Here is a 14,903-nt window from a genome sequence, read left to right as displayed (position 1 = left end):
CCCTTGCAGTTCGAGTCCTTTATAGGTAAGTTGAAATAACTAAATTAAAGTAGATTCGCGATCTAAATTTACCAATTTAAGAGCCTGCCGACGTAATTTGATTAAAGTATTTTTTTATCGATATTTAGGAACATTCAGTGTCCAATTCTCAATTTGTTACATCCAGAGACGGATTTAATGAATTGCGGGAAGTCGTTGAACTAAGGTTTAACCACATATTATTATTTTAAAATCTAAAACTTTAATTTAGTTGATTCAAAATGTAAGCTCTTGAGAGATAGTTGAACCGGGGCTAGGTAGTTCAGCAGTTCTTTCCTTCATTACTTAATTCTATACATTCTGGAATTGAATTCAATATATTGGAGAAGTCGCTGAAATATCTACCGGTTCAACTAGCTTTAAAATCCTGAGTCCGAATTCAATGAATTTGAGCCGCGTCTCAATCCGCCAAAAACCGGTTTCAATTGAGCGCCGGCTTAAATCTTGAAACATTGAATACAATTTTAAGGGGAACCAACCATATTTTAGCCTCGTCTAAAATTTAAGCCGCGGCTCAAATTCTTTCAATTCGGCCTCTGAATCAGTAATTCAAATTTCAAGATTCAGGATTTGAGCCAAGGAGCTTTTGAGAAGAAGTTAAACCGTGGAGGTAGGTAGTTCAGCGACCCTTCTTCGATTCATTAAGTTGGAGAGGTCGAAAATCAGAAATTATGAAAATAAAGAGAGCTACAAATGTTAAATAAACAACTAACTGGGCCTAATTTGAGTGTTACCAGGAGATTTGGTGCGACTTTAAAAAAAATACAGTAGCCCTAGTCACGGGGATTTCAAAGCTACAACGTGCAACGTTGTGAAAGAGTAATTGGCAACAATCTGATTTTATTATTGTTTACAGGAAAATCCAAACCTCTGACTACGGAGCCGTTGTTCCGAATGTGGAATTACACTGACAGGTATTTAAAGGGAATGTTAACTTTGTCAATTGAGTTCTGGGTCCGATTAACAATTGCACCTTTGTTTGAGCTAAGATTATGAAGATAGCCTTGTTTTTCTGAAGGCTAATAATAAGGCTGCCCCATTTTGCAACAAAATATAGAAATTATGTCTCACAAATAACTCTCAGGCTAATATTGTTCTCTATGGTGTCAGTTTTCACAGGATATATATTTTTTTTCCAACCTATGATAAGTGGTCCTCCAAGGCCTGTGCAGATCGCATAAAAGTCTACATAGCTCAAAAAAAAATATTTCTTGAATTTATCATGTCATATATAATTTCTTCTTAATTGTCTAAAAAGATTAAATCCATTGAAGTTTTTAAAATTTCTATAAATTGTCTGCGTTAGGATATAAAACCTCAAATTGTACTTTTCTTTAAAACTAGTATTTTTGACGTTTTTTTGGTCTAATTCAGTCAATTTTTTAAATTTTCAACGGATTTGATCTCTTCAGACAATTACGAAGAAAATAGTATATAAAATGAATAACATTCTTGTAATAGCTGACATCATAGAGAACAATATTAGCCTGAGAGTTATTTGTGTAAAGTCGGACTGAACAATGGGGCACGCTATTGATAATTTCTAATTTGGGATTCTCTGTTAAAGGGACTATTTCAGAATTATAGTTAACAGATCAACAAAATATTGGCAGACGTGACAGAAAATGAATGAAAACGTATTTTCAAGTGACTCTCCATTGAAATAGTTGCAGGTCTGATTCACAATGGGCAAAGATGATGAAGGTTTATTTCAGTTCAATATAAACTTCATGTTTGATTTATGCAGCAGAGACAAGGAAGTAAATTGAGCTAATTCATATTTGTAAGACAATAACAAAAATATAAGGATAACTTCAGATGAGGAGTACCATTGTGAATCGGGCAATATTTTCTTTAAAAAGTTTCTTTAGAATGTAAACATGAGATAGTTTACTGCATTCTTCTAACCCTTTAACCTTCCCCCCCCCTCCCGATTGGAAATTTTCAAGTTGTGAGGGGGGATTATTTTTAGAATTAAAACTGTCTAATAAAGATGTGTCATATCCACCTATGTTGATTGTTGACGGTTTCAGATTTTGATTTATTCCATGTTTAGGGTTTCAGATTTTGATTTATTCTATGTTGACGCTTTCAGATTTTTATTTATTCTATTTTGACGGTTTCAGATTTTTATTTATTCTATGGTGACGAGTTTCAGATTTTTATTTATTCTATGTTGACGGTTTCAGATTTTTATTTATTCTTTGTTGACGGTTTCAGATTTTATTTATTCTATGTTGACATTTTCAGATTTTTATTTATTCTTTGTTGACGGTTTCAGATTTTTATTTATTCTTTGTTGACGGTTTCAGATTTTTATTTATTCTTTGTTGACGGTTTCAGATTTAATTTATTCTATGTTGACGGTTTCAGATTTTTATTTATTCTATGTTGACGGTTTCAGATTTTATTTATTCTATGTTGACGGTTTCAGATTTTTATTTATTCTATGTTGACGATTTCAGATTTTTATTTATTCTATATTGACGGTTTCAGATTTTTTTGGTTTAAGATTTAATTTTTTCTTATTTTAAGGGAGTCCTTTCTGAAGCGGTTGAATGGTATGGTGAAGCTCTGGGCTAAGAATAATGGATATGTGTCGTAAATATCTTCATCAGATGATTATCAAATATCTTTAATCTCTTTTCAATGTGTATTGTTCATTCTATTTATGGAGGAAACGTATCAATAAAAGTTCTGAATGCTACGCGATTAAACTGTTTGCGGAGTTACCGCCTCTTTCTTGATCTTTTAAGGAAACTTCATGATTTACTTGTGAACAGTAATTTTAATCCTTTAAAGGGACTGTTAGCGTAATTTCAAGTGACCCTCCATACAAAGATGGTATTGTCCGATTTATTTTGATCAATCGAACAGTTTTTATTCCTTAAAGTTTTTTCATTGCTTCTTTTAAGCAAGAAATGCCCAAGTTACTTTCGCAGAGAAACCACAGAAGAAAACAAACAGATAAGAAACACAAAAACATGAAAATCTAATTCACATTTGATCAGAGACAGCTTTCAAGGGATATACCATATTTCTTGTAAACTTGAAAAGAAATACAGAAATTTCAAAGTTCTTAATAATTAAAGATTTATTCAGATTAACGAGTAAATTGCAAAATATTTATGCATTTAAACTCTAAAGTTTCAAATATATATTCAATTCACGATTTTTGTATAAATCATTATTTTTCCAACAACTCAAAATGTTTTATTTTTATTAATTGAATGAATTAAAGGTCTTAACAGTGTACAAAGACAAAATTTTTGTTTCTTTTAAGAATATTTTTATAGGAGAGTATTCTCGAAAAAAATACTCAATAATAATCCGCTTAGTAGGGATTCCCTAAGAGTCTGATTTGATTAAATTTTTTGATATCAATTTTATGTTTGGATTTACAAAACTTAATTTGATTTTGCATTAAACTTTATCTAGTCGACAATACTAAAACTAATCTACATATTTTCTTCTTATCTAATATATTATACCTCAACAAAATTTACTAAATTTACTTTCTTTGTATTATCTACATTCTACATTTGTGAATATTTAATATTTCAGATTTCCAAGATGTCCGACGTAGTTATTGTTGCCGCTAAGCGTACTCCAATTGGTAAGTACTGAGTACAGCCTACAGGGGTGTTTATTTTTCAGAATTTCACCTGTGGGGGGCGGGGGGCATTTTTGATGATTTGGGTTGGAAAAATGAAAAATTGGACATAAAAAATCCATAAAAATTTTATTTTAATAAACCCCTTAAAAAAATGCACGCTCCGCATTACACATTTAACTTCTGTGGGAAAATTTATTTGATATGGGGTGGGGGATAGCCCGCTGAATGAGTATCTTCAGTAAGAAAGAAAAATCGAGACATTTTATTTCTCAAACCTAATTCTTGGATATATTTACAGCTCTTGACTTCAAGTATTTATTTCTTGATTTCAAATAAATATGTTGGAAAAATTGTAAACTTAGTTCAGGTCTATTGAGGGGACTTATGACGTAATAATTTCAATTAGTCCTACAGAGGGGTGTACTTAATTCATTTTTAATCATTTTAGCTGAGACAAGGTTAAAAACCCTGTCTCAGCTAAAACGTCCTTGTATTTCTGTCCGATATTTGATAATTTACAATTTTGGTTTTCCACACAATTTAATTTTAAGGATTTCTGTAGTAGAGATGAAAGATACTGGTCATAATTCATTACTAATACGGATAATAAATATACGACATATCCTTGCTGTTGTTCGTATAATTCAATACTAATAAGGATAATAAATAAACGACATATCCTTACTGTTGTTCCCATAATTCATTACTAATACGGATAATAAATATACGACATATCCTTGCTGTTGTTCATATAATTCATTACTAATATGGATAATAAATAAACGACATATCCTTACTGTTGTTCACATAATTCTTTACTGATATGGATAATAAATATACGACACATCGTTACTGTTATTCATATAATTCATTACTAATACGGATAATAAATATACGACATATCCTTGCTGTTGTTCATATAATTCATTACTAATATGGATAATAAATAAACGACATATCCTTACTGTTCACATAATTTTTTACTAATATGGATAATAAATATACGACACATCGTTACTGTTATTCATATAATTCATTATTAATAAGGATAATAAATGTACCACATATCCCTACTGTTATTCATATAATTCATTACTAATACAGATAATAAATATACGACATATCCTTACTGTTCATATAATTCATTACTAATACGGATAATAAATATACGACATATCCATACTGTTGTTCATATAATTCATTACTAATACGGATAATAAATAAACGACATAGCCATACTGTTGCCCATATAATTCATTACTAATACGGATAATAAATATACGACACATTTTTACTGTTATTTATATAATTCATTACTAATACGGATAATAAATATACGACATATCCATACTGTTGTTCATATAATTCATTACTAATACGGATAATAAATATTCGACATATCCATACTGATGTTCATATAATTCATTACTAATACGGATAATAAATATAACTGATGTTCATATAATTCATTACTAATACGGATAATAAATATACGACCTATCCATACTGTTGTTCATATAATTCATTACTAATACGGATAATAAATATACAACATATCCTTACTGTTGTTCATATAATTCATTACTAATACGGATAATAAATATACAACATATTCTTACTGTTGTTCATATAAAAATTTAACGTTTTAAATCGGTCATGACATTTTTTTTAATGGATTACTTGAAATTATAGTGACTTTAAATTGGGGACCAATTTTGTGGAAAGAAAAAAATGTTAAAAACTGGTGAATTTTACACCAACATATATTTAGGAAACTTTAATGGTGGATTGGCAACTGTTCCTGCGCATGACCTTGCATCTGCTCTGATCAAGTATGAAAACTAATAAATCAATAAATTACTAATCATATTCTAGTGTTTATATCTGCTCGGATCAAGTAGGAATACTAATCAATCAATCACTAATCCTATTCTAGTGTTTATATCTGCTCTGATCATGTAGAAATACTAATCAATCAATCACTAGTCCTATTCTAGTCCTTATATCTGCTCTGATCAAATTGGAATACTAACCAATCAATCACTAATCCTATTCTAGTTCTTATGTCTGCTCTGATCATGTAGAAATAATAATCAATCAATCACTAATCCTATTCTAGTTCTTATACCTGCTCGGATGAAGTAGGAATACTAATCAATCAATCACTAATCATATTCTAGTTCTTATACCTGCTCTGATCAAGTATGAATAATAGTCAATTAATCACTATTCCTATTCTAGTTCTTATATCTGCTCTGAGCTGAAAACTTTAGAATGGGATATCCTTAATCCTGATCGGATAATTAATCTGGAGATTAAAAATGAGAGGAGAACAAGCAATATTTAATCTCGAGATTAAGAAAAAGAGTGGATTAAGCATTAATCCCGATATCCACCATTCTAAAGTTTTCAGCTCAGATCAAGTAGGAATACTAATCAATCAATCACTAATACTATTCTTGTCCTTATATCTGCTCTGATCAAGTATAGATACTAATCAATCAGTTACTAATCCTATTCTAGTTCTTATGTCTGCTCTGATCAAATTTGAATACTAATCAATCAATCACTAATCCTATTCTAGTTCTTATATCTGCTCTGATCAAGTATAAATACTAATCAATCAGTTACTAATCCTATTCTAGTTCTTATGTCTGCTCTGATCAAATTGGAATACTAATCAATCAATCAATAATCCTATTCTAGTCCTTATATCTGCTCTGATCAAATTGGAATACTAATCAATCAATCACTAATCCTATTCTAGTTCTTTTATCTGCTCTGATCATGTAGAAATACTAATCAGTTAATCAATCACTAATCCTATTCGAGTCCTTGTATCTGCTATGATCAAGTAGAAATACTAAGCAATCAATCACTAATCTTATTCTAATTCTTAAATCTTCTCTGATCAAAAATGAACGTCAATCTATCAATCACCTAACCTAACCTTGCATCTGCTCTGATCCAGTATGAACATTAATCAAACAATAACTAATCTTAACATTTCTTACATTGATGATAAAAAAAATTTAAATATTAATAAAAGCATTTTTTCTGCTAAGCCACACTTTTTTCATTAGTTTAAAAACTTGCCTCAGACGAAATGATTATTTGTAAATTGAAAATTAATGAAATAGTTTTGGCTCTGAAGGTTGACATTCACTTAAATGATGTGACCTGAATTTTATTTATGTTGCCGATTCATTTAAACTTTTCTCAGAGATTTGCTTGATGTTACCGGTGTACCATTAAATGATGTGTCAGAGGTCATCCTAGGTCAAGTTCTAGCGGCAGGTCAAGGACAGAATCCAGCAAGACAGGTTTGAAATATGTTTATGAATTTACTAATTAATTATACGCGTAATACATATGTAATATTTTTTATTATCTTGATTGATTGATGGATTGATTAATTGATGGATTGATTAATTGATGGATTGATTAATTGATGGATTTATTAATTCAATGATTGATTAATTGATGGGTTGATTAATTGATGGGTTGATTAATTGATGAATTGATTAATTGATGGATTGATTAATTGATGGATTGATTAATTGATGGATTGATTAATTGATGGATTGATTAATTGATGGATTGATTAATGGGTTGATTAATTGATGGATTGATTAATTGATGGGTTTATTAATTGATGGATTGATTAATTGATGGATTGATTAATTTTTGGATTGATTAATTGATGGATTGATTAATTGATGGATTGATTAATTGATGGATTGATTAATTGATGGATTGATTAATTGATGGATTGATGAATTGATGGATTGATGAATTGATGGATTGATGAATTGATGAATTGATAAATAGATCAATCGATTAATTGACGAAACGTTAAATTTTTATATATATTTAATATTTGTAGACTAATTGATTTAGGCTAGTAGGAATGCTGGTTTACCTGACACTGTGCCAGCTATGGGGGTCAACATGGTCTGTGGGTCAGGACTCCGAGCTGTGGCGTTGGCAGCCCAGGTGATTTATTATAGCTCATTTTTTATTTTATTTTGGAAGACGGAGTTGGGACTTGGGAGGATGTTTATCCAGAGCCCGCGAATAAAAAATTTGGGAAGAAAGCTTTCGAATTTAAGTTGCAACTAAATTTTCCACAGATTTGGGTTTTTTAAATCGGTTTAATATTGTATTTGGCGGATTTTCATGGTTTGACGTGGCGGATTCAATTAGAATAAGACTCAACATGTACACTAATTCTCCACTATAGCCAACCAAGGGCAGTTTTATTTTTATAGGAATAATTTTTTAAGTCGAGCCTAAGAACTGGCAGCTCTCGTTCACATGACACACGCTTTCGTCAACTGAATCACAAGTTGGGTCTAAGATTGAGCCTTAAACCTGGGTCTAAGGAATTACGGCTCGAGTCAAAGCTTATAAAATCGTAGACGGACAGATATATAGTTTTTCTTTAAATGCGCTGAAGTAAATAAGTTGACCAATAAAATTGCATTTTTGGAAATATATTCATATGGGAAATATATTGATATCTAAAAATATATTCATATGTGAAAAGTGAAAAGAACATTTTTTCAACTGTTGTTTATACAGTGAAACCATAAAACTCTGGAGTAGAAAGATGACTTTCAAACTTAAATTATGACATTAGATAGTCCAATAAGCCTGGGAAACAGAAATTGTTCAGTTGTAACAGACCCATTTTACTTGATTTGTGATTTAATACGTTTCTAGTAAAACTATTTGCTTTCTAACAACATCAAAAACACTCAAGTATTGCTACAAAGATGTCTTCCTATTTTGGAGTTTTCTGGCTATAACTGTAGGTGGAGGCAAGGGAAGCAGTAAAGGAAAGAACATAATTTAATGGCAAGTTTGACATGGTTTTTAATCAACAAATTTACTTTTGTTTAGAGTATCCAGACCGGAGACAACAAGATCGTATTTGCCGGAGGGATGGAGTCCATGAGCTGTAGTCGGCACTGTATTCATGCTAGACCCGGAGTCAAGTTCGGAGATGTTTCAATGGAGGATACTTTACTCAAGGTAGGTTAGATACTGGGAAAGGTTTGAAGATATATTTACTCAAGGTAGGTTGGATACTAGGGAAGGTTCGAAGATGTATTTAGTCAGGGTGGTTTGTATACTAGGGAATATTTGGAGATATATTTTTTTATTTACTCAGGATGGGTTGGATACTAGGGAAGGTTTGAAGATTTATTTATTCAGGGTGGTTTGGAATTGGATACTAGGAAAGGTTTGGAGATATATTATCTTAGAGTGGGTTGGATACTAGGGAAGGTTTGGAGATATATTTTCTTAGAGTGGGTTGGATACTAGGGAAGGTTTGGAGATATATTTAAATATTTACTCAGGGTGGCCTGGATACTTGGAAAGATTTGGAGATTTATTAACTCAAGGTGGGTTGGCTTCAATGGAAAGTTTGGATATCAATTTAATTTACGGGAACCCCTCCTAAAACAGCCATAAACTATTAAGTCAGCCTGTAGCAGATCTTATTTTTCTCTTAGTATTTTATATATTTCATCTAGTATATTATTAAATAATGAAATTGTTTCGCAAAAAGTAAATGATAGAAATACTTAATTTTATTTTTTATTTTTATTTGTAGGATGGATTAACCGATGCCTTCCACCTTTACCACATGGGCATTACTGCAGAGAATGTGGCAAGCAAATTCGGTATCACAAGGTTGGTAACATATTTGGTATCACAAGGTTGGTAACATATTTGGTATCACAAGGTTTGTAACATATTTGGTATCACAAGGTTGGTAACATATTTGGTATCACAAGGTTGGTAACATATTTGGTATCACAAGGTTGGTAACATATTTGGTATCACAAGGTTTGTAACATATTTGGTATCACAAGATTGGTAACATATTTGGTATCACAAGGTTGGTAACATATTTGGTATCACAAGGTTGGCAAGCAAATTCGGTATCACAAGAGGTTGGTAACATATTTGGTATCACAAGGTTGGCAAGCAAATTCGGTATCACAAGATTAGTAACATATTTGGTATCACAAGGTTGGTAACATATTTTGTATCACAAGGTTGGTAACATATTTGGTATCACAAGGTCATATTTGGTATCACAAGGTTGGTAACATATTTGGTATTAATGAATATTATGATTTCATATCAAGAGAGGCATGTCCTATTTGCAACTGGTCTATAATGAATGAGATATCTATATCCATGATTTCTCTCTGAAAAGTTTGTTGTTTTCTGTAAAAATTACTTGTGGATTTCTTTCCAGAGAAAAAGTTGATGACATTTTTGGAATTCACTTTAAATGGCATTTTCGCCAAAAATAAAATGGGGTAATTCGATCTTGATCTCTACCAACTTTTCTTCTATATGTTGCGTCCTTGAGGAGAAAACGTTTAAAACGTCGAACACTCAAGAACGTAGCGTCCATTTACATTCACGTTGTTGCATTATTTCACTCAGATCGTAAATAATTTAATTGTATTTAAAACTACTCATTTATTCATTACAACATACAATTGTCAAATGCAATTCGATGCATTCGTCTAAAGTTGATGTTTCATAATATTAAAAAAAATGTATTACTATTTCGCTTACAACTTGTTTTCACGACTGCGGCTGGATTTTCGTCCTTGTTTTTAAAAATCCTCGAAACAGAAATGAATGTTTTCTGAAGTAACTCTCGATCATAAAAAATAAAAAAAATATGAAAATCAACTATATACGAATACATCAAACTGAATTCGACAATTGTATGTCATAATATCGATTAAATTCGTCATCAGCCTATACCCCCTTTCATTTTTCGCGAACACTCCCTTTAAGTTAGTAAAACGACAAAATCGATCACATGATTGATCAGATAAAGGTTTTAAAGGGTACCGTTATGAATTGCAACGACAGGGTCATTGAATCTTGAACTAGTTGAATGTGATTATAATGGTTAGAAGTTATGCCTATCGATCTGGCAGAATGTCGGGTGTCTCATTGTGATAGGTCTCAGCTAAAAATATAAAAAAAACACTATGAAAATAGCAACTTAAATTAAACGCAATTTCCTTGTACTTTGTATTTACCTATCACAAAGCTACAAGTCCATACATATCTCTTTCCTGATTTTGTAAGATCAGCTTGGGCATTATATGGGGCTAGTAGGAAGTCCCTAAAACTCTGATTGGTTGACTGAGTAGTGAATGTTCAGGGCTGAGCAGGATGAGTTGGCCGCCAAGTCCCAAGAAAAGGCCGGTCAAGCCATAGCTGCTGGAACATTTAAGGAAGAGATTGTTCCAGTTTCTGTTCCAGGCAGGAAGGGTCCAACTATCGTTAGGTTAGTTCGTATTATATTTCAAATATTTTTTATTCCTTATCTTGTTTTGACCCATCATTTACTTTTTAAATAATTAATTAATTAAGTAATTGACACTAAACATTAAATTCCTACAACAATGCACCACATTTTAGAATACTAATAATTTTTAATTATATTAGGCATCAAAATTATCATAAAAATGTTACTGTAGTTAAAAAATTTTTGTTGTGAAATTGGAGATAAAAAATGCTCGTTTCAGTGAAGATGAATTTCCCCGTCCTGAGACATCTGTTGAGAGTTTATCAAAGCTTCGTCCAGCCTTTATCAAGGACGCCTCGGGCACAGTAACCGCTGGGAACGCTTCAGGTAGAACATTCATACATTTCATCAAACATTATACTTCCTATACATTTTTAAATGTCTCAAAAGAGTTTTTAGGTTATCCATGAAATTTCTCTGAAGAATATTAAGTCACATCTTTCTAATCTTAAATATATTTGCATTAAATATTCCACTACTTAAAGGACTTATGTGACCCTCCATTAATAGAGTGACAAATTCGATTTACAAGGGAACCCTTTAACCCTTTGTTTGATCAATGATAGATGAGATATTCCCTTTTATCTAGATATCATTGGTTTTTTACTTGTGATTTCTTTTATAAAATGAGCTGTCATAATTTAACAATGGTATCGTCTTCAATTAATCAAATTTGCAATTAACTGCAGGGATTAACGACGGTGCTGCTGTTGTACTGTTAATGTCATCAGCTGATGCCAGTGCACGTGGTTTGACGCCATTTTGTAGAATAGTTTCGTCCGCAACAGCTGGTGTGGAACCAGCGCTAATGGGAACAGGTAAAAAAATCGGCAGTGTTTAAGAATTACACTACTTTTGTGAGAGAAAAGATAAATTGAAAATAAATTGCCAAGTTTTTTATCCTAGTTGTTACTTTTCCCCCAAAATCTTGTTATTTCCCAATAAAAATCATTTATTTTTCCCGCAACAGGGGAAAAAACCCCTTTTTTTAACTTCATAACATCTCTAACTTCTGGGAGGAGAGGGGAATGTACAGTGTACACTCCTGTTGTGCTACTTATTAGGACTGCTATGAACTGGTTTTATTAAAATAACAATAATAATAGAAATCTGTTGATGGATATCTACATTTAAGGCACTGTAAGCATAATTTCAAGTGACCCTTCCAGGGTTGGAATAAACCCGGGTTTAAAAAAACAGCGAAGTGGGTTTTATTGGGTTTTTTGGGGCTTTATGGGTTTTTCAACTTGAAAGTAGTTGAAAGCTACTAAAATTCGTGCTATTTAAGTAATAAGTGAACTTTATATGAAAAATAATAATATTGCTGTAATAATAGGCTATATAATTAATAATCTATAAAATAAAACAAGACATTCATATATAATGTTCTGACTGGCCAAACGGCTGAACCGAATGGGCTTAATTTTTTTGTAGACACTCAGGCTAAAAAAAAATCGAATTTAGAATATTTTTTTTATAAATTCCACTGACAATACCGGGCACTTCAGCTAGTCATATAAAAATACTCTTCAAATACAATAATATCACCTCCATTCTTGATCAGGAGAGTACTGAAATTTAGTTTTTAGTTCTATTAATTTCAGACTACTTCTATTTTCTCACTTAGAAACATATTTCGGTAGATATTTATCTGTTTAGGAAGGAAGACCACTGTAAATACCGAAAATCTTCGGATCACTCACACATAAAATGATAAAGGGATTTCATATCCTTATTCTATCGCAAGATATTTTTAAACTCTTTAGAAAAGAATAAATTTGTCCTAAAAATCAATACAGTTAATAGTAGACCTTATTTTTTTGATGAGTTTTATCAATATAAGATGAGGGAAAGGCAATGATTAGAAAAATTCAAAAAAAAAAACAATACAACCCATAAAAGTCCACTTACAAATGGTTTTATTGGTTATTTTGTGTGTTTTTTTTTTGCTGATTTTTTTATGCCAACGCCCAACCCTACATGCAAAGATAACAATGCCCGATTCACAACGGTTCCCTTGAAACCTTTATCTGATTAATAATGTGTTAGAAAAGATCGTTTTTTATCTTACTTGATATTACGCTTTCAGTCCCTTTTAATAGCAAAATGTACAGAAATCCTATTCCCCCATTAATATTATTATATATCTTTTTATTATTAAATCATATTTACACAAACTAGGGCCTGTGCCAGCAGTAAGAAGCGCTTTGGCTAAGGCGCACTGGAATATTGAAGATGTAGATCTATTTGAACTAAACGAGGCATTTGCCGCCCAGGCGCTTGCTGTTCAGAGGGAGCTGGGAGTTCAAGAGGACAAGGTAACTTATTCAAATATATAAAGTAGTAATCTCTTTTTTTATGTTCAATTAAAGTTCATGAACCCCTGGACTGATATGCAGGGTGTCCCAAAAAAACATGGGAATTCAGTGACGAATCGGATATCGTCTTTGTTATGAATTAGCATTGTAATATCTAATTTCAAAAGCCATAATATTATTATGTCTGTTAGAGTTTATTTTATGAAAAGGGTAAAAGACTGTAAAGATGTGTCTATTATGTCTCCGCAAGATGAACAGTGAAGACGGACAAGTTTACTCTGTTTGTATACTGCAATTTTCTTGTTTAACAAAGTACACCCTTATATGCATTCAAAACATAAACAAACAAAATGTCAACAAAGCAGACGAAACTCTTACAGATTACAGCTTTCTCAGTAGGTATCACTATAATAAATCAAAGAATTATTTGAAAAGACGATATCCAATTCGTCACTAAATTCCCATGTTTATTGGGACACCCTGTACCTAAAACTTGTATTGGGGAACTTGGTAGAACTACGGAAATGTTCTAAGCTTGGTTTAAAAATTTGTGTGAGTTGGCTATGATACAGAGTAAGTTCAGTTCCTTGGCAAAGCTGGGTTCCCAGGCTAGTCCAAAATTACTGCTTAATATGTTTCTCTTATATAAAGAATTAAAGGGTTATCCACAACGGATGAAATTTTAATGACGACCTAATTCTATATATAAATTTGGCTTGTCTGTCTGTTTGAAAAACGGCTGAACCGATCGGGCCCAAATTTTTTGTGGGACATCTAGGGACCCCAGGGAAGGTTTATGAATGATCAAAATTTCAAATATTTGTCTCCATCAAAATTTGATCTCCATTAAATTTTAGAAAATTTTGAAAATCCACGAAATTTTTTGTGAAAATCCGCGAATTATTTTTGTTTTGTTTTACGATGTACACATAGAGAACATGTTCATAATTAATTTAGAAGATGGGCGCGAAGCGCCCTCTAAGGCTAGTAATCTTAAAATTAATTAAGCTGAAGGGTTCTTCCTTACAAATATTGTCTTTAAATTTTAAACTTATTAAAATTTGGCAAAGAAAGAAATAATGTAAAGCAGCTGGGAACCTTTCAATGATTGGATCCTAGCTTTACTGTTCACTCTTAATACCTGATATATATTTTGTTTAGGTGAACGTTAATGGAGGTTCTATTGCGCTCGGTCATCCGATCGGAGCTTCAGGTGCTCGCATACTTGTCACACTTGTTCATGCGCTTAAGAAGCGCGGCGCTAAAAAAGGATGCGCAGCGCTTTGTATCGGCGGTGGAATGGGGATTGCAATGTGTGTGGAAGCGCTTTAAGACGTGGAATGTGCGCATTGCGCAATGAAGATTATAGTATTATCTAGAATGCTCAACTTGTTTGTAAAAATCCGCAGAAAGATATTGGAATATTTTTATACTGAGTACCGTAATTAATTTTAATGTCTTCCTCATAGTTAAAATTTGAAAATGTTTATTTTAGAAATGTTAGTTTTTATTATTTTATTTTCTATTTTAGAAGTTCTATCGATTACTTTTTCCAGTGAGTTATATTTTTAAT

At 31.8% G+C, this 14,903-nt stretch overlaps 1 protein-coding gene across 1 annotated transcript; it reads left to right on the top strand.

Moving 5' to 3' along the window:
• Positions 1-3,241: 3,241 nt before the first annotated feature.
• LOC111697432 (acetyl-CoA acetyltransferase) lies at positions 3,242-14,779 on the top strand. The gene is made up of 11 exons (XM_023467454.1): positions 3,242-3,655; positions 5,427-5,487; positions 6,879-6,978; positions 7,556-7,651; positions 8,561-8,692; positions 9,279-9,358; positions 10,866-10,991; positions 11,233-11,339; positions 11,702-11,830; positions 13,194-13,330; positions 14,492-14,779. Exons 1-11 carry the CDS (start codon positions 3,613-3,615, stop codon positions 14,660-14,662), a joined length of 1,182 nt encoding a protein of 393 aa, XP_023323222.1. The 5' UTR covers positions 3,242-3,612; the 3' UTR covers positions 14,663-14,779.
• Positions 14,780-14,903: the final 124 nt, after the last annotated feature.

Source organism: Eurytemora carolleeae, unplaced genomic scaffold (genome assembly GCF_000591075.1).
Source record: "Eurytemora carolleeae unplaced genomic scaffold, Eaff_2.0 scaffold45, whole genome shotgun sequence".
NCBI lineage: Eukaryota > Metazoa > Arthropoda > Copepoda > Calanoida > Temoridae > Eurytemora > Eurytemora carolleeae.
The sequence above is the reverse complement of the archived record's forward strand: the minus strand, read 5'-3'. Positions and strand labels throughout refer to the sequence as shown.